At 45.2% G+C, this 26244-nt stretch overlaps 1 protein-coding gene across 1 annotated transcript; it reads left to right on the top strand.

Moving 5' to 3' along the window:
* Positions 1–380: 380 nt before the first annotated feature.
* On the top strand, positions 381–25992 carry LOC130293298 (uncharacterized). Its single transcript, XM_056541802.1, has 2 exons — positions 381–395; positions 24355–25992. Exons 1-2 carry the CDS (start codon positions 381–383, stop codon positions 25990–25992), a joined length of 1653 nt encoding a protein of 550 aa, XP_056397777.1.
* Positions 25993–26244: the final 252 nt, after the last annotated feature.

Here is a 26244-nt window from a genome sequence, read left to right as displayed (position 1 = left end):
GACAGAATTCTCGGCACATCTTTCTATTGATGGTGACGGCTTCGGCTTTCCATTCTGCCTTTTCTTTATCATCTGGGTGAATATTTTTATTGAAGCTTTAGGGTCATTCGCTGGAAGTGAAAGAATTCGCTGCGGAGGAGCTGAGCAATTTGTCAAGAACAAGCCCGGCATAAAGGTCCACCAGGAATTTTGGCAGCTCCGAGAGCGGAATAAGCCGGTGGTTGGCTCAGATTTATTATAGGTTTGCCAAAGTCTCAATAACATTACAGGACAGGTTGTTATGTTGGGCGAGAGTGACAAATGGCTGAGGTTTGGGAGTCCTGACACAACCATCTCTCCATCTGGCCACAAAAAGTGCAACAAAAAGGATACAAGTAGCGATGGGCGTCTGTAAGGTAATCAGTATTGTTTATTACCTAGGTTACTCATATAGAAATAATTTAATTATTCTTTCATTAAATATGTGTAATTCACAGAGTGTAAAATCAATTTCCATTAGGTGGCACATGAGAGTCAGCTTCCTTTTTGTCTGGAGCTGAGATATTTTTTTTTTTTCCCGGCCGATAAGACCCCACTCACTGTCCACCCCTCTCTTCAAGGAGAAATGTTACCCCTTCAGTTTTTCGCAGTAGTTTAATATGAGTTCAATGGGCTTTGTCAGAATCAAAAACTTTTTCATACCTGAAAAACATAGGAGAGGAGGTTACAGGGCAGGGATTGGATGAAAAGACCCAGCACAGCACAGCAGACTCAGGGAGGAGGTGAAGGCATGGTGATTGAAGGCGGACTCAGTGGATGTCAGAATGAGTGAGCAGCAGAACAGAGGTATTTGTGAGCCAAACACAGAAGCTAGACACATAAAAAAATGCATGTAAAGTATCTGCAGGACCTAGTGAGGAACATGAAGAAGCATCATTATTTTCTGCAAAGGTCCAATACTTTATTTAGTGCGCACAAAAAAACAACAAGATTTATAATGATCCAAAGAAATAACTAACATGTTTCCAACACAATGGGGGTCATTTACTATCTTCAGCATTCTGGTTCACCACCGCACATACCGTATTTTTTGCCGTATAAGACGCACTTTTTCTTCCCCAAAACTGGGGGGAAAAAGTTGGTGCGTCTTATACGGCGAATACACACCTATCGCGGCGGTCCCTGCGGCCATCAACGGCCGGGACCCGCGGCTAATACAGGACATCACCGATCGCGGTGATGCCCTGTATTAACCCTTCAGACGCAGCGATCAAAGCTGACCGCCGCGTCTGAAGGGAAAGTAACACTAACCCGGCTGCTCAGTTTGGTTGTTTGGGACCGCCGCGGTGAAATCACGGCATCACGAACAGCTTACAGGACACTGGGAGGGACCTTACCTGCCTCCTCGGTGTCTGCTCCGTGCCGGGATCCCCTGCATGGCCGGCGCTCTCCTTCATCGTCATCACGTCGTCGCGCACGCCGTCCCATCATCCAATAGGAGTGGCGTGCGTAGCGACATGATGATGGCGACGGAGAGCGAGGATCCCGGGGAAGAAGACGTCCAGAGCTTCGGGGACACCACGGGGACGCGGCGACAGCAATGGAGCGACATCCAGGGCAGCGGTGACGGGTCCAGAGCGGCGGGGACACGTGAGTATTACCTCCTATACCAGTGGTCTTCAATCTGCGGACCTCCAAATGTTGCAAAACTACAACTCCCAGCATGCCCGGACAGCCAACGGCTGTCCGGGCATGCTGGGAGTTGTAGTTTTGCAACATCTGGAGGTCAGCAGGTTGAAGATCACTGTTGGGTTCAGAATCTTTTTTTTTTCTAGATTTTGCACCTTTAAAATTGGGTGCGTCTTATATGCCGGTGCGTCCTATAGGGTGAAAAATGCGGTAAGTAAACCTTCACCCATTTTTGTTAAATCCAGCTTTGTGCCTGCCGGAGGAGATTTCTGCAACTTTCATGTCACAGCTTGGCCCTAAATTACCCCAAAACAACCATCTACATATGGGTATGCTTTTCTTCTGGAGAGATTTATAGCTTGGCATACAATCCCAGTCATGTTCTAAGACTTCTTGATGGAGTAAAACACTCATTTTAAGAAGGGAAAGCTACCGAGAAAAGCGCTGCTTTGTCTATCCTTTATTCCTTGAGACGGAAAGAATCTAAGACTTCTGTTTATTTGAGTTGCGATGAAGCCCGCACATCCTCCTCTACTGTGGATACAGGAAGGGGCGGATCCAATATGGCCACCTCTAGGATAAGTATTTAAAAACAAAACGAAGGAAAAGCTGCAACATTGTAGCAAATGACAAACACAAGATTTCTTTCTACAGTATATGAGATATTTCCTTCTTTTCGGAGAGGAGGTCACATGACTGGGCCAACAATGGGGCGTCCATGGAAAGCCGAGCCGATACATGATACAGTATTACTGGCCCAGCAGAGGACACAGCGGTCCCCCCCCCCCCCTCCCCCACACCACCGGTCCTGGGGACATATCCTGTCTATTCTGAGACAACACCTTATTACACTTTCCGAATTACCTGAATAATGTTCTTTCTTCCATTGTGTTATTAACTTCCGCAGAAATGTTCTTGTTCCTAAACAGTTGCAGAAATAATAGATTTATCCTCTGATTAAAATCCTGATGTCTGATCCTTTATTCAGATTGGAGGCAGAAGGTCGGCACCGCCGCCGCCGCCATAAATCACCCTCATTTATTCCATTAGTTACTTTTACATTTTAGTGAAATTGAACTTTCTGTATGTTCAACGCGTTCCGAGCCCAGAAAGAAGACAAGTTAATAAAATGTTATTAGAGGAAATGTCGTCTGTCGCCCTTTCTGATTACAATGTGAGAATGTTGTATTTTCGCAGAGACGCCTGAAATAGTATTAAACGCTGAAAACTGTATTTTAAATAAATCTATCACCCCCAAAACATATAACTTGTAGTGTTATTACTAATTGTACTGTCTTCAGCATGTTTTTGCTTGATTCACCCTTGATAGGAAGTTATGTAGTCCTCTTATTATCAGTGTGGTGTTGTCTCCAGCTCTGCAGCATCTCCCTCTCCTAACAGGAAGTTATGTAGTCCTCTCAATGTCAGTGTGGAATTGTCTCAGCAGCTCTCTAGTCCCTTCCTCTCTTCTGACAGGAAGTTGTGTAGTCCTCGAATTATCAGTGTAGAATTGTCTCAGCAGCTCACTAGTCCCTTCCTCTCTTCTGACAGGAAGTTATGTAGTCCTCTCATTGTCAGTGTGGAATTGTCTCAGCATCTCCCTAGTCCCTTCCTCTCTTCTGATAGGAAGTTGTGTAGTCCTCGAATTGTCAGTGTGATGTTGTCTCAGCAGCTCCATTGTTCCTCTCTTTCTTCTTGTAGTCCTCTTATTATCATTGTGGTGTTGTCTCCAGCTCTGCAGCATTTCCCTCTCTGCTAACAGGAAGTTATGTAGTCCTCTCATTGTCAGTATGGGATTGTCTCAGCAGCTCACTAGTCCCTTCCTCTCTTCTGACAGGAAGTTATGTAGTCCTCTCATTGTTGTTACGCTGAGCGCTCCGGGTCCCTGCTCCTCCCCGAAGCGCTCGCGGCGTTTCTCTCCCTGCAGCGCCCCGGTCAGACCCGCTGACCGGGAGCGCTGCACTGACATTGCTGGCGGGGATGCGATTCACATAGCGGGACGCGCCCGCTCGCGAATCGCATCCCAAGTCTCTTACCTGTCCCGCTCCCCGGCTGTCTTGCTCTGGCGCGCGCGGCTCCGCTCTCTAGGGCGCGCGCGCGCCAGCTCTCTGAGATTTAAAGGGCCAGTGCACCAATGATGGTGCCTGGCCCAATCTTCCTGATTAGTTTCCACCTGTGCACTCCCTACTTATACCTCACTTCCCCTGCACTCCCTTGCCGGATCTTGTTGCCTTGTGCCTTGAGAAAGCTACTCTGTGTTACCTCTACTGTGTTCTTGACCATCTGCTATCACCATTGACTACTCCCTTGCTGCCTGCCCCGACCTTCTGCTACGTCCGACCTTGCTCTTGTCTACTCCCTTGTACCGCGCCTATCTTCAGCAGTCAGAGAGGTTGAGCCGTTGCTAGTGGATACGACCTGGTTGCTACCGCCGCTGCAAGACCATCCCGCTTTGCGGCGGGCTCTGGTGAATACCAGTAGCAACTTAGAACCGGTCCACTAGCACGGTCCACGCCAATCCCTCTCTGGCACAGAGGATGCACCTCCTGCCAGCCGAATCGTGACAGTAGATCCGGCCATGGATCCCGCTGAGGTTCCCCTGCCAGTTGTCTCTGACCTCACTACACTGGTCGCCCAGCAAGCCCCACAGATCGCCCAACAAGATCACCAGCTGTCGTACTTGACCACCATGACACAGCAACTTCAGTCGCAGCTACAGCAGCTTCAGTCACAGTTACAGCAATTTCAGTCACAGCTACAGCAGCAACAACCATCTCCTCCGCCGGCTCCTGCACCTCTTCCGCAGCGAGTGGCCGCTCCTAACCTCCGCTTGTCGCTGCCGGATAAATTTGATGGGGACTCTAGACTCTGCCGAGGTTTCCTGTCACAATGTTCCCTACATTTGGAGATGTTGTCGGACCAATTTCCTACTGAACGGTCGAAGGTGGCTTTCGTGGTTAGTCTCCTGTCTGGAAAGGCTTTGGCTTGGGCCACACCGCTCTGGGACTGCGATGACCCTGTCACCGCCACTGTACACTCCTTCTTCTCTGAGGTTCGCAGTGTCTTCGAGGAACCAGCCCGAGCTTCTTCTGCCGAGACTGCCCTGCTGAACCTGGTCCAGGGTAATTCTTCTGTAGGCGAGTACGCCATCCAATTTCGTACTCTCGCTTCCGAATTATCTTGGAACAACGAGGCTCTCTGCGCGACCTTTAAAAAAGGCCTATCCAGTAACATCAAGGATGTGCTGGCCGCACGAGAGATTCCTGCCAATCTGCATGAATTTATCCATTTGGCCACCCGCATTGACATGCGTTTTTCGGAAAGACACCAGGAACTCCGCCAGGAAAAAGACCTTAATCCCTGGGCACCTCTCTCACGGTATCCCTTGCAATCTACCCCTGTGCCTCCCGCCGAGGAGCCTATGCAAGTAGATCGGTCTCGCCTGACTATTGAAGAGAGGTCTCGCCGTAGGGATAGGAATCTATGTCTGTACTGCGCTAGTACCGAACATTTCTTGGTGGATTGCCCGATTCGTCCTCCTCGTCTGGAAAATGCACGCACGCAACCTGCTCATGTGGGCCTGGCGTCTCTGGGTACGGAGTCTGCTTCTCCATGTCTCACTGTGCCCGTACGGATTTCTCCTTCTGCCGACTCCTCCTTCTCTGCCGTGGCCGTCTTGGACTCTGGTTCCTCTGGAAATTTTATTCTGGCCTCTTTGCTTGATAGGTACTGCATCCCGGTAACCCGTCTCATCAAGCCGCTCTACATTGCTTCAGTCAACGGAGTCAAGTTGAACTGCACTGTGCGTTATCGCACAGTGCCTCTGCTTATGAACATTGGACCACATCTCGAAAAGATTGAATTCTTGGTTCTGCCCGGCTGCACATCTGAAGTCCTTCTCGGTCTGCCATGGCTCAAGCACCATTCTCCCACCCTTGACTGGACCACCGGGGAGATCAAGAATTGGGGTCCTGCTTGCCGCAAGAAATGCCTCACGTCTGCTCCCAGCCCCGTCTGTCGGGCCTCAGTGTCCCCTCCTGTGCCTGGTCTCCCCAAGGCCTATCAGGACTGTGCCAAGCCTCACCCTCTGCCCTCCCTCCCCATTCCCACTCCTTCTGACCGGTCTGCCCAGGACTTCACTGTCCCCCAGAAGGAGACTCTACAATCGCTCCCAATGTCCTCGTCCCAGGTGGAGCGACATCCCGACAAAAAGAGGGGGAGACCTAAGGGGGGGGGTACTGTTACGCTGAGCGCTCCGGGTCCCTGCTCCTCCCCGAAGCGCTCGCGGCGTTTCTCTCCCTGCAGCGCCCCGGTCAGACCCGCTGACCGGGAGCGCTGCACTGACATTGCTGGCGGGGATGCGATTCACATAGCGGGACGCGCCCGCTCGCGAATCGCATCCCAAGTCTCTTACCTGTCCCGCTCCCCGGCTGTCTTGCTCTGGCGCGCGCGGCTCCGCTCTCTAGGGCGCGCGCGCGCGCCAGCTCTCTGAGATTTAAAGGGCCAGTGCACCAATGATGGTGCCTGGCCCAATCTTCCTGATTAGTTTCCACCTGTGCACTCCCTACTTATACCTCACTTCCCCTGCACTCCCTTGCCGGATCTTGTTGCCTTGTGCCTTGAGAAAGCTACTCTGTGTTAGCTCTACTGTGTTCTTGACCATCTGCTATCACCATTGACTACGAACCTTGCTGCCTGCCCCGACCTTCTGCTATGTCCGACCTTGCTCTTGTCTACTCCCTTGTACCGCGCCTATCTTCAGCAGTCAGAGAGGTTGAGCCGTTGCTGGTGGATACGACCTGGTTGCTACCGCCGCTGCAAGACCATCCCGCTTTGCGGCGGGCTCTGGTGAATACCAGTAGCAACTTAGAACCGGTCCACTAGCACGGTCCACGCCAATCCCTCTCTGGCACAGAGGATCCACCTCCTGCCAGCCGAATCGTGACAATTGTCAGTGTGGAATTGTCTCAGCATCTCCCTAGTCCCTTCCTCTCTCCTGATAGGAAGTTGTGTAGTCCTCGAATTGTCAATGTGATGTTGTCTCAGCAGCTCCATTGTTCCTCCCTTTCTTCTTGTAGTCCTCTTATTATCAGTATGGAGTTGTCTCCAGCTCTGCAGCATCTCCCTCTCTCCTAACAGGAAGTTATGTAGTCCTCTCATTGTCAGTATGGGATTGTCTCAGCAGCTCACTAGTCCCTTCCTCTCTTCTGACAGGAAGTTGTGTAGTCCTTTGATTGTCAGTGTGATCTTGTCTCAGCAGCTCCATTGTTCTTCCCTTTCTTCTTGTAGTCCTCTCATTGTCAGTGTGAAATCAAAGGCGAATGACCAGGGAGTCAGGAGTTTGTCTGGCGCAGAGAGGAACCATCAGACAGCCAGGTAAAATCAATGGATTTATTAGATGCAACGCGTTTCGCTGCGCATGCGCAGCTTCATCAGGCATGATGATGATCAGCCATGCCTGATGAAGCTGTGCATGCGCAGCGAAACGCGTTGCATCTAATAAATCCATTGATTTTACCTGGCTGTCTGATGGTTCCTCTCTGCGCCAGACAAACTCCTGACTCCCTGGTCATTCGCCTTTGATTTCATACCTATCCAGGAGGGCTGCAGTGGACCTGCCTTCATATCTTTTCTGCTTCTAACCTTGTTGTGTGTGGGCGCACAACCAACTTTGGTAAGCGGCTTGGGAATTACCTTCCCCTACCCCCACCTGCAAGATCTACTGATCCCGCACATGAGGCGCCTTCCTTCCTTTCTCATTGTCAGTGTGGGATTGTCTTAGCAGCTCACTAGTCCCTTCCTCTCTTCTGACAGGAAGTTGTGTAGTCCTTGAATTGTCAGTGTGGAGTTGTCTTAGCAGCTCACTGGCCCCTTTCTCTCTCCTGACAGTAAGTTGTGTAGTCCGCAAATTGTCCATGTGGTGTTGTCTCACCAGCTCCATTGCTCCTCCCTTTTTTCCTGACAGGAAGTTGTGTAGTCTTCTCATTTTCAGTGTGGTGTTTCACTACTGCTTTCTTAGAGGAGGGTTATCCTGAGATGAGCGGCACAACATGACCAGCTTCAGATAAAGGATAGGGTACAGTTGGTTAAAGAGATATTGCCTCCCCAAAAAGTGATGGCATATTGGACCATGAGGGTCTATGAAGGTGACGCAGGGCCGGGGTAATGCTGCATCCTCGTCCCTTTATGGTGGCCCAGGACAGCGCCATTCAAGTCTATGTGGACATTTGCAGTTCTCTAATGGGGGATGCAGCACAACACCAGCACTGAGTCTCCTTCATTCTGTCCCCAGAGATCGGACCCCAACCCATTATAAATTCTTAGAATATTTCTATATGAACATGCGGGGGCACAAACTTACCCCTTCTATTGTGCTTAGTGCATTATTTACCAACCAGGGTGCCTCCAGCTGTTGCAAAACTACAACTCCCTGCATGCCCAGACAGCCGAAGGCTGTCTGGGCATGCTGGGAGTTGTAGTTTTGCAACAGCTGGAGGCACCCTGGTTGGAAAACACTGTCTTAGTGCATTGTATTAGGAGGCATGTGCCGGCTGCCTGAACCTATTGACTGAACTGAGATTTTCAGTCCTGATTTACTAACATTTTCGTCCATAGTAATTGTAAGTTTATTAAAGGGGTACTCCCGTAAAATCTTAATCTTTCCAGTACTTTTTAGGGTCTGTATACTACAGAGGAAATGGTTTTCTTTTTGGAACACAGAGCTCTCTGCTGACATCACGAGCACAGTGCTCTCTACTGACACCTCTGTCCATTTTAGGAACTGTCCAGAGCAGCATATGTTTTCTATTTGAATTTTCTCCTACTCTGGACAGTTCCTAAAATGGACAGAGATGTCAGCAGAGAGCACTGTGCTCGTGATGTCAGCTGCGAGCTCTGGGTTTCAAAAAAAAAAACATTTCCTCTGTGGTATTCAGCAGCTAATAAGTACTGGAAGGATTAAGATTTTTTAATAAAAGTCATTTACAAATCTGTTTAACTTTCTGGCACCAGTTGATTTAAAAAAAAAAAAATTTTCAAGGGTGTACCCCCTTTTAGCTGTGGGAAGCCACACCCCTCTAGCTAAGCCCCACCCACATTCCTGAAAAGTGTCTTCATATGCATAAAATTAAAACAAAAAAAAATGTAGTTATTGTGAATTGAGGCTTGTGTGTATGCGTTGTCATCTAATATTAGCATAATAACCAGTGCGCATTTACTGGAGCAGTGAAGAGTCAGGGCCCCAGCACCAGAAAACACACAATAACCCCTTCAAATCACCGCAAACGATTAAAGGGGTACTCCACTGGAAAACATTTTTTTTTTATCAACTGGTTCCAGAAAGTTAAACAGATTTGTAAATTATTTCTATTAAAAAAAAACGTAATCCTTCCAGTACTTATCAGCTGCTGTATGCTCCACAGGAAGTTTTTTTTCTTTTTGAATTTCCTTTCTGTCTGACCACAGTGCTCTCTGCTGACACCTCTGTCCATTTTAGGAACTGTCCGGAGCAGGTGAGGTATTTTATGGGGATTTTCTCCTATTCTGGACAGTTCCTAAAATGGACAGAGATGTCAGCAGAGAGCACTGTGGTCAGACAGAAAGGAAATTCAATAAGAAAAGAACTTCCTGTGGAGCATACAGCAGCTGATAAGTAGTTGAAGGTTTAAGATTTTTAAATAGAAATAATTTACAAATTTGTTTAACATTCTAGCACCAGTTGATTTAAAAGAAAAATGTTTTCCAGTGGAGTGCCCCTTTAAGACTTTTAAGACTCTTGTCTCTGGTATTTTGCGCTCAGCCGAGATTCCACTTCAGTAAGCCCATCAGCACATTCTGGACAGGTGCTGCCAAAATGACCGACCCCTGTAGTTATAGAAAAAAACACAATCTTTGTAAGAAAATCGTAAATTGTAATTTTAGACAGAAAAAAAGACTTCAAAAAAAGGTAAAAAAAGAAAAACATTCCTGGGGGTTGTGATTTGCTGTCATCATTTTTTTGAACAGAATCAAAACAAGAAGAAAAAGACATATAAAGAGTATACAGAGAAATACAGAGATATATACAGGGCGCGCCATTTCTATGGATACACGTCAATAAAATGGGAATGGTTGGTGATAGTAACTTCCTGTTTGTGGCCCATTAGTATATGTGAGGGGGGGAAACTTTTCAAGATGGGCGGTGACCATGGCGACCATTTTGAAGTCGGACATTTTGAATCCAACTTTTGTTTTTTCAATAGGAAGAGGGTCATGTGACACATCAAACTTATTGGGAATTTCACAAGAAAAACAATGATGTGATTGGTTATAACGTAACTTTATTCTTTCATGAGTTATTTACAAGTTTCTGACCACTTATAAAATGTGTTCAATGTGCTGCCCATTGTGTTGGATTGTCAATGCCACCCTCTTCTCTATATACTGCTATATACTACTATATACACCGCAGGAGAAATGCTAGCACAGGCTTCCAGTATCCGTATACATTGCTATATGCTACTATATACACCGCAGGAGAAATGCTAGCACAGGCTTCCAGTATCCGTACACACTGCTATATACTACTATATACACCGCAGGAGAAATGCTAGCACAGGTTTCCAGTATTCGTATACACTGCTATATACTACTATATACACCGCAGGAGAAATGCTAGCACAGGCTTCCAGTATCCGTATACACTGCTATATACTACTATATACACCGCAGGAGAAATGCTAGCACATGCTTCCAGTATCCTTATACACTGCTATATACTACTATATAAACCGCAGGAGAAATGCTAACACAGGCTTCCAGTATCCGTATACACTACTATATACTACTATATACACCGCAGGAGAAATACTATCACAGGCCTCCAGTATCCGTACACACTGCTATATACTACTATATACACCGCAGGAGAAATGCTAGCACAGGCTTCCAGTATCTGTATACACTGCTATATACTACTATATACACCGCAGGAGAAATGCTAGCACAGGCTTCCAGTATCCGTATACACTGCTATATACTACCATATACACCGCAGGAGAAATGCTAGCACAGGCTTCCAGTATCCGTATACACTGCTATATACTACTATATACACCGCAGGAGAAATGCTAGCACAGGCTTCCAGTATCCATATACACTGCTATATACTACTATATACACCCCAGGAGAAATACTAGCACAGGCTTCCAGTATTCGTATACACTGCTATATACTACTATATACACCCCAGGAGAAATGCTAGCACAGGCTTCCAGTATCTGTATACACTGCTATATACTACAATATACACTGCAGGAGAAATACTAGCACAGGCTTCCAGTATCCGTATACACTGCTATATACTACTATATACACCCCAGGAGAAATGCTAGCACAGGCTTCCAGTATCTGTATACACTGCTATATACTACTATATACACCCCAGGAGAAATGCTAGCACAGGCCTCCAGTATCTGTATACACTGCTATATACTACTATATACACCGCAGGAGAAATGCTAGCACAGGCTTCCAGTATCCGTATACACTGCTATATACTACTATATACACTGCAGGAGAAATCCTAGCACAGGCTTCCAGTATCCGTATACACTGCTATATACTACTATATACACCCCAGGAGAAATGCTAGCACAGGCTTCCAGTATCCGTATACACTGCTATATACTACTATATACACCGCAGGAGAAATGCTAGCACAGGCTTCCAGTATCCGTATACACTGCTATATACTACTATATACACCGCAGGAGAAATGCTAGCACAGGCTTCCAGTATTCGTATACATTGCTATATACTACTATATACACCGCAGGAGAAATGCTAGCACAGGCTTCCACTATCCGTATACACTGCTATATACTACTATATACACCACAGGAGAAATGCCAGCACCGGCTTCCAGTATCCGTATACACTGCTATATACTACTATATACACCGCAGGAGAAATGCTAGCACAGGCTTCCAGTATCCGTATACACTGCTATATACTACTATATACACCGCAGGAGAAATGCTAGCACAGGCTTCCAGTATCCGTATACACTGCTATATACTACTATATACACCACAGGAGAAATGCTAGCACAGGCTTCCAGTATCCGTATATACTGCTATATACTACTATATACACCGCAGGAGAAATGCTAGCACAGGCCTCCAGTATACACTGCTATATACTACTATATACACCGCAGGAGAAATGCTAGCACAGGCCTCCAGTATACACTGCTATATACTACCATATACACCGCAGGAGAAATGCTAGCACAGGCCTCCAGTATACACTGCTATATACTACTATATACACCGCAGGAGAAATGCTAGCACAGGCCTCCAGTATCTGTATACACTGCTATATACTACTATATACACCGCAGGAGAAATGCCAGCACAGGCTTCCAGTATCCGTATACACTGCTATATACTACTATATACACCGCAGGAGAAATGCAAGCACAGGCTTCCAGTATCCGTATACACTGCTATATACTACTATATACACCGCAGGAGACATGACAGCACAGGCTTCCAGTATCCGTATACACTGCTATATACTACTATATACACCGCAGGAGAAATGCCAGCACAGGCTTCCAGTATCCATATACTCTTCTATATACTACTATATACACTGCAGGAAAAATGCTAGCACATGCTTCCAGTATCCTTATACACTGCTATATACTACTATATACACCGCAGGAGAAATGCTAGCACAGGCTTCCAGTATCCGTATACACTGCTATATACTACTATATACACTGCAGGAGAAATGCTAGCACAGGCTTCCAGTATCCGTATACACTGCTATATACTACTATATACACCGCAGGAGAAATGCTAGCACATGCCTCCATTATACACTGCTATATACTACTATATACACCGCAGGAGAAATGCTAGCACAGGCTTCCAGTATCCGTATACACTGCTATATACTACTATATACACCGCAGGAGAAATGCAAGCACAGGCTTCCAGTATCCGTATACACTGCTATATACTACTATATACACCGCAGGAGAAATGACAGCACAGGCTTCCAGTATCCGTATACACTGCTATATACTACTATATACACTGCAGGAGAAATGCCAGCACAGGCTTCCAGTATCCATATACTCTGCTATATACTACTATATACACTGCAGGAAAAATGCTAGCACATGCTTCCAGTATCCTTATACACTGCTATATACTACTATATACACCGCAGGAGAAATGCTAGCACAGGCTTCCAGTATCCGTATACACTGCTATATACTACTATATACACCGCAGGAGAAATGCTAGCACAGGCCTCCATTATACACTGCTATATACTACTATATACACCGCAGGAGAAATGCTAGCACAGGCTTCCAGTATCCGTATACACTACTATATACTACTATATACACCGCAGGAGAAATGCTAGCACAGGCTTCCAGTATACACTGCTATATACTACTATATACACCGCAGGAGAAATGCTAGCACAGGCTTCCAGTATCCGTATACACTGCTATATACACTACTATATACACCGCAGGAGAAATGCCAGCACAGGCTTCCAGTATCCGTATACACTTCTATATACTACTATATACACCGTAGGAGAAATGCTAGCACAGGCTTCCAGTGTCCGTATACACTGCTATATACTGCTATATACAATGCAGGAGAAATGCTAGCACAGGCTTCCAGTATCCGTATACATTGCTATATACTACTATATACACCGCAGGAGAAATGCTAGCACAGGCTTCCAGTATCCGTATACACTGCTATATACTACTATATACACCGCAGGAGAAATGCTAGCACAGGCTTCCAGTATCCGTATACACTGCTATATACTACTATATACACCGCAGGAGAAATGCTAGCACAGGCTTCCAGTATCCGTATACACTGCTATATACTACTATATACACCGCAGGAGAAATGCTAGCACAGGCTTCCAGTATCCGTATACACTGCTATATACTACTATATACACCGCAGGAGAAATGCCAGCACAGGCTTCCAGTATCTGTATACACTGCTATATACTACTATATACACCGCAGGAGAAAATCTAGCACAGGCTTCCAGTATCCGTATACACTGCTATATACTACTATATACACCGCAGGAGAAATGCTAGCACAGGCTTCCAGTATCCGTATACCCTGCTATATAACAAACAGGAAGATAATTCCCATTTTATTAAGTTGTATCCATAGAAATGGCCCATCCTGTAGAAAGACACACACATATATATATATATATATATATATATATATATATAGGGATTTACAGGGATATATAGGGAGACACATAGAGATATATTGAGATTTATATATATATTTATATATATATATATATATACATATATATATATATATATATATATATATATATATATATATATATATATAGCTTAAGCAGATGTACAGTGGGGGGAAAAAGTATTTAGTCAGCCCCCAATTGTACAAGTTCTCCCCCTTATAAAGATGAGGCTGTAATTATCATCATAGGTTATAACCTCAACTATGAGACAGAATGAGAAAAAAATCCATAAAATCACATTGTCTGATTATTAAAGAATTTATCTGCAAATTATGGTGGGAAATAAGTATTTGGTCACCTACAAACCAGCAAGATTTCTCCCTCTCACAGACCTGTAACTTCTTCTTTAAAGGGGCACTCCACTGTAAAACATTTGCTTCTAAATCAACTGGTACCAGAAAGTTAAACATATTTCTAAATTACTTCTATTTAAAAATCTTAATCCTTCCAGTACTTATCAGCTGTTATATGCTCCACAGGAAGTTCTTTTCTTTTTGAATTTCCTTTCTGTCTGACCACAATGCTCTCTGCTGACACCTCTGTCCATTTTAGTAACTGCCCAGAGTAGGAGCAAATCCCCATAGAAAACTTATCCTGTTTTGAACAGTTCCTGGCATGGACAGAGATGTCAGCAGAGAGCACTGTGGTCAGACAGAAAGGAAATTCAAAAAGAAAAGAACTTCCTGTGGATCATACAGCAGCTAAGTAATGGAAGAATAAAGATTTTTAATAGAAGTAATTTACAAATCTGTTTAACTTTCTGGCGCCAGTTGATTAAAAAAAAATGGTTTCCAGGGGAGTACACCTTTAACCCCTTAAGGACCAAGGACGTACCGGTACGTCCTTGGTCCTGCTCCCGTGATATAACGCGGGGTTACGCGGTGACCCCGCATCATATCACGGCGGGCCCGGCGTCATAGTGATACCGGGACCCGCCGCTAATAGCGTGCAGCACCGATCGCGGCGTCGCGCTATTAACCCTTTAGCCGCGCACTCAGAGCTGAGCCGCGCTGCTAAAAGCGAAACCATGCCGGTTAACTCAGTGTGCTGTTCGGGATAGCCGCGGCAAAATCGCTGCATCCCGAACAGCTTACAGGACAGCGGGAGGGCCCCTACCTGCCTCCACGCTGTCCGATCGCCGAATGACTGCTCAGTGCCTGAGATCCAGACATGAGTAGTCAAGCGGCAGAATCATCGATCACTGGTTTCCTATGAGAAACCAGTGATCAATGATAAAGATCAGTGTGTGCAGTGTTATAGGTCCCTATGGGATAATAATGATCAGTATAAGAGATCAGTGTGTGCAGAGTTATAGGTCCCTATGGGATAACAATGATCAGTATAAGAGATCAGTGTGTGCAGTGTTATAGGTCTCTATGGGATAATAATGATCAGTATAAGAGATCAGTGTGTGCAGTGTTATAGGTCTCTATGGGATAATAATGATCAGTATAAGAGATCCGTGTGTGCAGTGTTATAGGTCTCTATGGGATAACAATGATCAGTATAAGAGATCAGTGTGTTCAGTGTTATAGGTCCCTATGGGATAACAATGATCAGTATAAGAGATCAGTATGAGCAGTATTATAGGTCCCTATGGGATAACAATGATCAGTATAAGAGATCAGTGTGTGCAGTGTTATAGGTCTCTATGGGATAATAATGATCAGTATAAGAGATCAGTGTGTGCAGTGTTATAGGTCTCTATGGGATAATAATGATCAGTATAAGAGATCCGTGTGTGCAGTGTTATAGGTCTCTATGGGATAACAATGATCAGTATAAGAGATCAGTGTGTGCAGTGTTATAGGTCCCTATGGGATAACAATGATCAGTATAAGAGATCAGTATGTGCAGTATTATAGGTCCCTATGGGATAACAATGATCAGTATAAGAGATCAGTGTGTGCAGTGTTATAGGTCCCTATGGGATAACAATGATCAGTATAAGAGATCAGTGTGTGCAGTGTTATAGGTCTCTATGGGATAATAATGATCAGTATAAGAGATCAGTGTGTGCAGTGTTATAGGTCTCTATGGGATAATAATGATCAGTATAAGAGATCAGTGTGTGCAGTGTTATAGGTCTCTATGGGATAACAATGATCAGTATAAGAGATCAGTGTGTGCAGTGTAATAGGTCCCTGTGGGAGCTATAACACTGCAAAAACAAAACTTGAAAGAAGAGATCGCAGACGGCACTCACGGAAACAGCAAGAAGTTTTATTCGGGATCGCTGGTCCACGCAACAACAACGACAGGTAAGTCGACCGGTTTCGCGCTACACAGAGCGCTTACACGTGACCTCTGACATCACTTAACCCTACCCCCTTAAATACATACACCATGCAATACAAAAATAGAAAACTAGACATTACAGGGTTAAAAGCACAAAAATGGTGTGTGGTATAGAGAACATAGCATTAGTATTTACTAATTAGCTATAGCAGCGCCTTAAAATGTGTAACACTATCGGGGGTAATGCATAGTATTAAAAACGCTAGGTGTGAACATAGGTCCTATGCTAACAACATACACCTGCACTATGGAAATACATTAAAATCCTCCCGTAGGTTTAATCCTAGTGGTCCTAAGGCGTCTGTAAGTATAATCATTTCTGATTCTTTTTGTAACAATAATTTGTGTCTATCTCCACCGAATTTTAAGGGTGCAACTATTTTTAATCCAAGGAATTTTAAATCTTCAGTTTTGTTATTGTGTTTATATTTCATATGTTCTATTACTTTTGGGCAGCCTTTTCCAGTAGTGAGTGAGCGAAAGTGTTCCCTAATTCTTTTATACAAGGGTCTTATAGTCTTCCCAATATAGTAAAAGCCACATGTACAAACTAATGCGTAAACAATAAAGGTAGATTTACATGTCACAAAATCATGGATATCGATATTCTGTGACCCTAAATGTATACTTTTCGTTTGTATCATGTGCGAACATAATTTGCACTGTCCACATTTAAAACATCCTTGTGGTTTTGATTTTTCTATCCAATTTTTGGACGTATCATCTTGTAATCTACCTCGTACAATATAATCTCTAATATTCTTAGTTCTGCGAAAAGAAATTAATGGTTTGTTCAGCTGTGTTTTGCTTAAGATATCATCCTGCTGGAGAATATGCCAATTTTTGTGTATCGCTGACCTAATTTTATTTTCCATAGGGCTGTATGAGAAGGAAAACGTAAAATTTTTTGTTTGATTTTCTATATTTACTTTAGCACAGTCTTTATCATGTGTTTTGTGTTTTTTATGCAATAATTGACTGCGAGGTATTTTTCTGACCTTAAAAAGTGCCTCACTCAGGATAGATATAGGGTAACCCCTCTCTTTCAGTCTGTCCCATAATTGTTTCGACTGCAAAAACAAAAGTTGAAAAAAAAAGTGAATGAATATCATTTAACCCCTTCCCTATTAAAAGTTTGAATCACCCCCCTTTTCCCATAAAAAAAAACACAGTGTAAATAAAAATAAACATATATGGTATCACCGCATGCGGAAATGTCCGAATTATAAAAATATATAATTAATTAAACCGCTCGGTCAATGGCGTGCGCGCAAAAAAATTCCAAAGTCCAAAATAGTGCATTTTAGGTCACTTTTTATGTAATTTAAAAATGAATAAAAAGCGATCAATAAGTCCTATCAATGCAAAAATGTACCATTAAAAACTTCAGATCACGGCGCAAAAAATGAGCCCTCATACCGCCCCATACACGGAAAAATAATAAAGTTATAGGGGTCAGAAGATGACAATTTTAAACGTATTAATTTTCCTGCATGTAGTTATGATTTTTTCCAGAAGTACCACAAAATCCAACCTATATAAGTAGGGGATCATTTTAATCGTATGGACCTACAGAATAAAGATAAGGTGTCATTTTTACCGAAAATTGTACTACGTAGAAATGGAAGCCCCCAAAAGTTACAAAACAGTGGGGGGGTTTTTTTCAATTTTGTCGCACAATGATTTTTTTTTCTGTTTCACCGTAGATTTTTGGGCAAAATGACTGACGTCATTACAAAGTAGAATTGGTGGCGCAAAAAATAAGCCATAATATGGATTTTTAGGTGCAAAATTGAAAGAGTTATGATTTTTTAAAGGCAAGGAGCAAAAAACAAAAATGCAAAAACGGAAAAAAAAAACGGTCCTTAACCCCTTAAGGACGCAGGACGTAAATGTACGTCCTGGTGAGGTGGTACTTAACGCACCAGGACATACATTTACGTCCTGTGCATAACCGCGGGCATCGGAGCGATGCCCGTGTCATGCGCGGCTGATCCCGGCTGCTGATCGCAGCCAGGGACCCGCCAGCAATGGGCGACGCCCGCGATCTCGCGGGCGTCCGCCATTAACCCCTCAGGTGCCGGGATCAATACAGACCCCGGCATCTGCGGCAGTGTGCGATTTGAATGAATGATCGGATCGCCCGCAGCGCTGTTGCGGGGATCCGATCATTCATAACGCCGCACGGAGGTCCCCTCACCTTCCTCCGTTCGGCTCCCGGCGTCTCCTGCTCTGGTCTGTGATCGAGCAGACCAGAGCAGGAGATGACCGATAATACTGATCTGTTCTATGTCCTATACATAGAACAGATCAGTATTAGCAATCATGGTATTGCTATGAATAGTCCCCTATGGGAACTATTCAAGTGTAAAAAAAAATGTTAAAAAATGTTAAAGTAAAAGTAAAAAAAAAAGTGAAAAATCCCCTCCCCCAATAAAAAAGTAAAACGTCCGTTTTTTCCTATTTTACCCCCAAAAAGCGTAAAAATTTTTTTTTATAGACATATTTGGTATCGCCGCGTGCGTAAATGTCCGAACTATTAAAATAAAATGTTAATGATCCCGTACGGTGAACGGCGTGAACGAAAAAAAAAAAGTCCAAAATTCCTACTTTTTTTATACATTTTATTTTTTAAAAAAATTATTAAAAATTAATTAAAAGTTTTTTATATGCAAATGTGGTATCCAAACAAAGTACAGATCATGGCGCAAAAAATGAGCCCCCATACCGCCGCTTATACGGAAAAATAAAAAAGTTAGAGGTCATCAAAATAAAGGGATTATAAACGTACTAATTTGGTTAAAAAGTTTGTGATTTTTTTTTTAAGCGCAACAATAATATAAAAGTATGTAATAATGGGTATCATTTTAATCGTATTGACCCTCAGAATAAAGAACACACGTCATTTTTACCATAAATTTTACGGCGTGAAAACGAAACCTTCCAAAATTAGCAAAATTGCGTTTTTTGTTTTAATTTCCCCACAAAAATAGTGTTTTTTGGTTGCGCCATACATTTTATGATATAATGAGTGATGTCATTACAAAGGACAACTGGTCGCGCAAAAAACAAGCCCTCATACTAGTCTTTGGATGAAAATATAAAAGAGTTATGATTTTTAGAAGGCGAGGAGGAAAAAATGAAAACGTAAAAATGAAATTGTCTGAGTCCTTAAGGCCAAAATGGTCTGAGTCCTTAAGTGGTTAAGGGGTTAAGAGTCTCCTCTGTCCTCCACTCGTTACCTGTATTAATGGCTCCTGTTTAAACTTGTTATCAGTATAAAAGACACCTGTCCACAACCTCAAACAGTCACACTCCAAACTCCACTATGGCCAAGACCAAAGAGCTGTCGAAGGATACCAGAAACAATTGTAGACCTGCACCAGGCTGGGAAGACTGAATCTGCAATAGGCAAGCAGCTTGGTGTGAAGAAATCATCTGTGGGAGAAATTATTAGAAAATGGAAGACATACAAGACAACTGATAATCTCCCTCAATCTGGGGCTCCACGCAAGATCTCACCCTGTGGTGTCAAAATGATCACAAGAACGGTGAGCAAAAATCCCAGAACCACACAGGGGACCAAGTGAATGACCTGCAGAGAGCTGGGACCAAAGTAACAAAGGCTACAATCAGTAACACACTACACCACCAGGGACTCAAATCATGCAGTGCCAGATGTGTCTCCCTGCTTAAGCCAGTACATGTCTTGGCCCGTCTGAAGTTTGCTAGAGAGCATTTGGATGATCCAGAAGAGTATTGGGAAAATGTCATATAGTCAGATGAAACCAAAGTAGAACTTTTTGGTAAAAACTCAACTCGTTGTGTTTGGAGGAGAAAGAATGCTGTATTACATCCAAAGAACACCATACCTACTGTGTTTTTCTGTTAAGAGGCCAGGACAACTGATCCGTGTAAAGGAAAGAATGAATGGGATTTTGAGTGAAAACCTCCTTCCATCAGCAAAGACATTGAAGATGAAACGTGGCTGGGTCTTTCAGTATGAAAATGATCCCAAACACACTGCCTGGGCAACGAAGGAGTGGCTTCATAAGAAGCATTTCAAGGTCCTGGAGTGGCCTAGCCAGTCTCCAGATCTCAACCTCATAGAAAACCTTTGCAGGGAGTTGAAAGTCTGTGTTGCCCAGCGACAGCCCCAAAACAGCACTGATTTTATGGATTTCTTTTTCTCATATGTCTCTCATAGTTGAGGTATACCTCAGGCCTCTCATCTTTTTAAGTGATGGCTGATGTGTAGATGTAGAAGAGATATATAGAGATATACAGGGAGATTCATCAAAACTTATGCAAAGGAAAAGTCGGCCAGTTGCCCACAGCAACAAATCAGATCGCTTCTTTCATTTTTCACAGTTCTCTTAAACATTAAAGTAGTGATCTGATTGGTTGCTATGGGCAACTCAGCAACTTGTCCTCTGAACAGGTTTTGATAAATATCCCCCATAGAGAGATATAGAGCCCGAGGTCTATTATATTTTGGGGGAAACACAATCCATTACTGGGAAGAAATAGTACAGAACACTTATTATTTGCCCCCTACAAGTCACAGACATTTTCTACAGGATCGGGTTTCTTGTAATAGAGTTGGTGATTTAGTCAGAAAAGATGGACTCCTCGGGGCAGAGCATCTCCTCATCTATCATCAATACAACTATTGATCGGATCCAACTTTATTCATCAAGAAGACAATGACCGTAGACGTCCTGATTATACGGAACTAGATGTAGCTAAAGTCCACGATATTGGCTTCACAAATGACTCGTGAGTCAACCAAAGCCTCCTGAAGAACGTTCTCCATGATGAGGAACATTCTATGGGCTGATATTATAAGACTACACAGTATTTAGATTTTCATTATGGCTGTACTTACGTTTAATGTGATAGTTTTGTCAAAGGTGACAGGTCCGGAATGTGTAGAAGGTGAAAGGTCAGCAGTGTCGTACAGGGAGGAGAGGCCGATGTAGGCAGCATTAATATAATGAATCAACTTTACTCTACTGGAGAGCTTGGCCGTTCTACAGTAGAGGTACTCCGACCCTAGACATGTTATCCCCTATCACTGGGGACCCCCATGATCTCGGCTGCAGCACCCCAGACATCCGATGCACGGAGCAAACTTTGACCGTGCCAGATGACTGGCAATGCGGGGCAGAGACTCGTGACGTCACGACCAAGCCCCCTCAATGCAAGTATGTGGGAGGAGGTGTGGCGGCCATCACACCCCTCCCATAGACTTGCATTGAGGGGGCATGGCTGTAACATCACAAGCAAGGTGTGACCATGACGTCACAAGCCTCCGACGCTGCACCCGACGCTCTAAACGAACGCCGCGTGCAGCAGGGTGATCGCAGAGGTCCCCAGCGGCGGGACCCCCGCAATCAGACATCTTATCACCTATTCTTTGGATAGGGGATAGCATGTCTAGGGGAGGTGTACCCCTTTAAGACATAGTTCACTCACTGACTGGCAGGCGTCTGATCTCAGTACAGCTTCTGTAGAGTTCTTCTCCCCTCTTAGATTCAAGTCCTCTTCCAGAAGGTTCTCCTCAATCGGTCCCCACTTTTCCTGCCTTTAGTGCCTGAGTGTTTGAGCCCCTCTCATCTCCACGTGTATTTATTATTTACATATTTATTTATTGACATTGAAGGGTTTTTGAGGACCATGGCTTCATATGCTCGGCCGAGCTACAGAAATAAGATGGAAGGTGTCAATGCATCATCCAGTCTGAAAACAAATGCCCCCCCTTCTCATTACTATCTGTAATCTCCTACCCAGAGTACAGTTACAGTGGTCCCTCAACATTCAATGGTAATTGGGTCCAGGCGAACCATCGTATGTGGAAACCATCTTATGTTGAAACCATCGTATGTTGAGTACATGGATCCACAATGATACAAATCCCCGCAGCTCTGGCCTGTCAGTCCGCTGCTCCTCTGCTGCCACATCACTACGTCTCCGCTGCCCTGCGCCGGCGCTCTCTGTCGCCGTTATCACATCACCGCTCACGCGTGAGCGGCAACGTGATGAGGGCGATGGAGAGCGATGGCGCAGGGCAGCGGAGATGTAGTGATGCAGCAGCAGAGGAGCCGCGAACTGATGGGCCGGAGCTAAGGGGACTTGTGAGCATTGAGCGGGGAACATGGGGCACATTAAACGGTTATCCGGCGGCAGCTGAAGCAGTCAGCGCTGCCGGATAGACGTTTTTGAGATGGCCCCGACACAAAGAAGCATCGAATGTTGATGCTGCATTAAACATACGATGGCCTCTGAGAGTGATCGTATGCTGAAACGATCGTATGTTGAGGCCATCGTATGTTGAAACGATCGTAGGTTGGGGCCATGGTATGTCGGGACACGACTGAGGAACTACTGAGGGCATGACAAACAGGAATGTGCGCACATAGGGGGACATGTATCATTATTTGTGTATGGTAGAAGCAGTTTTCCCCTTTTGCAAATTCTAAATTATGCTCAGAAGCGCTAAATGTATCAATCAAGCGCAGTGAGTTTCATTAATTGGGGGCAAATATAATCGTCTCCTCAATCCACTCTTTGAAAAATGGAATCGGTGATTTAGAGCATCTTGCTACATGCAGTCCAAGATGGCTTGTATTTGCGTAAAAAAAAACTGTCATGGCGCAAGATTTCTGTGGATAAATTAAATGTTAATAATGTAAAATGTTAATGCAGTTAATAAATTCATGCGTACTAAATATGTCACTCCAAGGTTACATCGAAACCTACACATCTGGAGGAAATGCTCCGCCAGAATGTACGCACAAAAAGACGCAATAAAAAAAAGATTGCCCAAAATTTCGCGCAATTTTTTTTAACAGGAAACGGGGGTAAAATCTTTGATACATCTCCCCCATAGACTCAAAAGGGGGCTTGAGCCCCTGTCCTTTTAATGCCCCTGCCCTATGATACCCCCCCTGATCAGGATCTCTGTGGGGTGATGTGGGTCCAATTCAGCTTACATGACTGCTGGCGGTCCCTAACCTCAGGAAGGTTTCTACAAACTTGCCTCTTTTTTCTTCAGAGCCCCCGCCCCCTAAAATGTCTGTGCACATATTTGATGATGGGGGTTGTAGTTTTGTAACAGCTGGAAAGCCAAAGATTGGAGAACCCATCCATGCGCGACACTTGTCATATCTGTTTAGGACTCGCGCCGAATGTAGAATAAACTTTCCAAAGAAAACTTTTGTGCTCAGTCATTTCACCCAAATACTTCTCCGCCTGCCAATTGGAAAGATGGAGAAGTTTTGTTTCCTAAACGTTAATCCTCTGTGGGGATAAAAACAGTGACATATGCACGGTGCAGCTGTGTACGGGGGAAAGTCTTGTTTGATTTTACTGCGAATGTGATAAGAATAGTTCTGCAATATGTTTTATAATGTGAATCATTTTATTGCCAAATATATAAGTTTAAATTTAAGATTAAATATAAGAAATGTGTCTGAGTCATCATATTTGGAACATAACACAACCCACTATTTTATAGCAAATTTTTAACCCTTTAAAGGGGTACTCCGCCCCTAGACATCTTATCCACTATCCAAAGGATAGGGGATAAGATGTTTTGGCTGCGGCACCCCAGACATCAGGTGCACGGAGCGAACTTCGCTCTATGCCAGATGACTGGTGATGCGGGGTGGAGGCTCATGATGTCACGGTCACACCCCGGTCGTGAAGTCATGGCCACGCCCCCTCAATGCAAGTCTATGAGAGGGGGTGTCATGGCACCAGACATATTTTCAACTACCCTTAGGAAAGGGGATAAGATGTCTAGTTGCGGAGTACCCCTTTAAGCTGACACCATTTTGTTAGAAAAGTATATTTATGGGGTGGCTGCCTCGGACACGCAACCTTTCTGAGCAGTGGATGTCAAAATGAGTGAGCAGAACAACAGAGAGTTTTAGCGGCAATGGGAGTTGCGTTTCAGCGTATTATCCACTTTTATTGCTGTGAAATAACTCAAACATGAGCTACCTGAGCAATGACAATAATTAGAAGAATACCAATGCCAACCCACCTTAAATATGCCCCTGCTTAGACCTACAGTACAGTTTTGTTGGAGGAGCCCTACGTGAGCGACCAGCCTCCTGTAGAGCCACATGTGAGCTCCCAGCCTCCTGTAGAGCCCCATGTGAGCACCCATCCTCCTGTAAAGCTCCATGTGTGCACCCATCCTCCTGTAGAGTCCCAAGTGAGCTCCCATACTCCTGTAGAGCCAAATTTTAGCGGCCAGCCTCCTGTAGAGAACCATGTGAGCAGCCAGCCTCCTGTAGAGCCCCATGTGAGCACCCAGCATCCTGTAGAGCCCCATATGAGCACCCAGCCTCCTGTAGAGCCCCATGTGAGCACCCAGCCTCCTTGTGAGCCCCATGAGAGTGGCCAGCCTCCTGTAGAGCCCAATTTTAGCGGCCAGCCTCCTGTAGAGCCCCATGTGAGCACCCATCATCCTGTAGAGCCTCGTGTGAGCAGCCAGCCTCCTGTAGAGCCCTATGTGAGCGGCCAGCCTCCTGTAGAGCCCTATGTGAGCGGCCAGCCTCCTGTAGAGCCCCATGTGAGCAGCCAGCCTCCAGTAGAGCACCATGTGAGCACCCAGCCTCCTGTAGAGCCCCATGCGAGCACTCAGACTCCTGTAGAGCCCCATGTGAGCACCCAGCCTCCTGCAGAGCCCCATGTGAGCGGCCAGCCTCCTGTAGAGCCCCATGTGAGCACCCAGCCTCCTGTAGAGCCCCATGTGAGCACCCATCCTCCTGTAGAGTCCCAAGTGAGCTCCCATACTCCTGTAGAGCCCAATTTTAGCGGCGAGCCTCCTGTAGAGAACCATGTGAGCAGCCAGCCTCCTGTAGAGCCCCATGTGAGCACCCAGCATCCTGTAGAGCCCCATATGAGCACCCAGCATCCTGTAGAGCCCCATGTGAGCACCCAGCCTCCTTGTGAGCCCCATAAGAGTGGCCAGCCTCCTGTAGAGCCCAATTTTAGCAGCCAGCCTCCTGTAAAGCCCCATGTGAGCACCCAGCATCCTGTAGAGCCCCGTGTGAGCAGCCAGCCTCCTGTAGAGCCCTATGTGAGCGGCCAGCCTCCTGTAGAGCCCTATGTGAGCGGCCAGCCTCCTCTAGAGCCCCATGTGAGCAGCCAGCCTCCAGTAGAGCACCATGTGAGCACCCAGCCTCCTGTAGAGCCCCATGTGAGCAGCCAGCCTCCTGTAGAGCCCCATGTGAGCACCCAGCGTCCTGTAGAGCACCATGTGAGCACCCAGCCTCCTGTAGAGCCCCATGTGAGCTCCCAGCCTCCTGTAGAGCCCCATGTGAGCAGCAAGCCTCCTGTAGAGCCCCATGTGAGCACTCAGACTCCTGTAGAGCCCCATGTGAGCACCCAGCCTCCTGCAGAGCCCCATGTGAGTGGCCAGCCTCCTGTAGAGCCCCATGTGAGAAGCCAGCCTCCTGTAGAGCCCCATGTGAGCACCCAGCATCCTGTAGAGCCCCATGTGAGCACCCAGCCTCCTGTAGAGCCCCATGTGAGCAGCAAGCCTCCTGTAGAGCCCCATGTGAGCGGCCAGCCTCCTGTAGAGCCCTATGTGAGTGCCCAGCCTGCTGTAGAGCCCCATGTGAGCAGCCAGCCTTCTATAATGCCCCTCTACTTTCCATGCTCCTTGTCCTCACACAATACATTAGAATCTTGAAAACAATTTCAATAGCAGAGAATTAAAAATTATAACACAGGCGAGACACAGATCAGCTGCTTCTCCTGAGACCATAAAATTCTCAAAGCATTATAGGTAATGGGATCTTCATACAAGTTTCTCTAATAGGTCCATGGAGGGATCAATGTCCAAAGATAATGAGCAACTAGAGGATCGTCTGAGGATCAGGATGACTGGGGTTCTCTTCTCTGTAGCTTGCAGCTTATTTTAAGTGGATGTTTAAATTGTTAT

Source organism: Hyla sarda, chromosome 10 (assembly GCF_029499605.1).
Source record: "Hyla sarda isolate aHylSar1 chromosome 10, aHylSar1.hap1, whole genome shotgun sequence".
Lineage (NCBI taxonomy): Eukaryota > Metazoa > Chordata > Amphibia > Anura > Hylidae > Hyla > Hyla sarda.
Note: the sequence above shows the minus strand (reverse complement) of the source record. Positions and strands in the feature narration are given on the sequence as shown.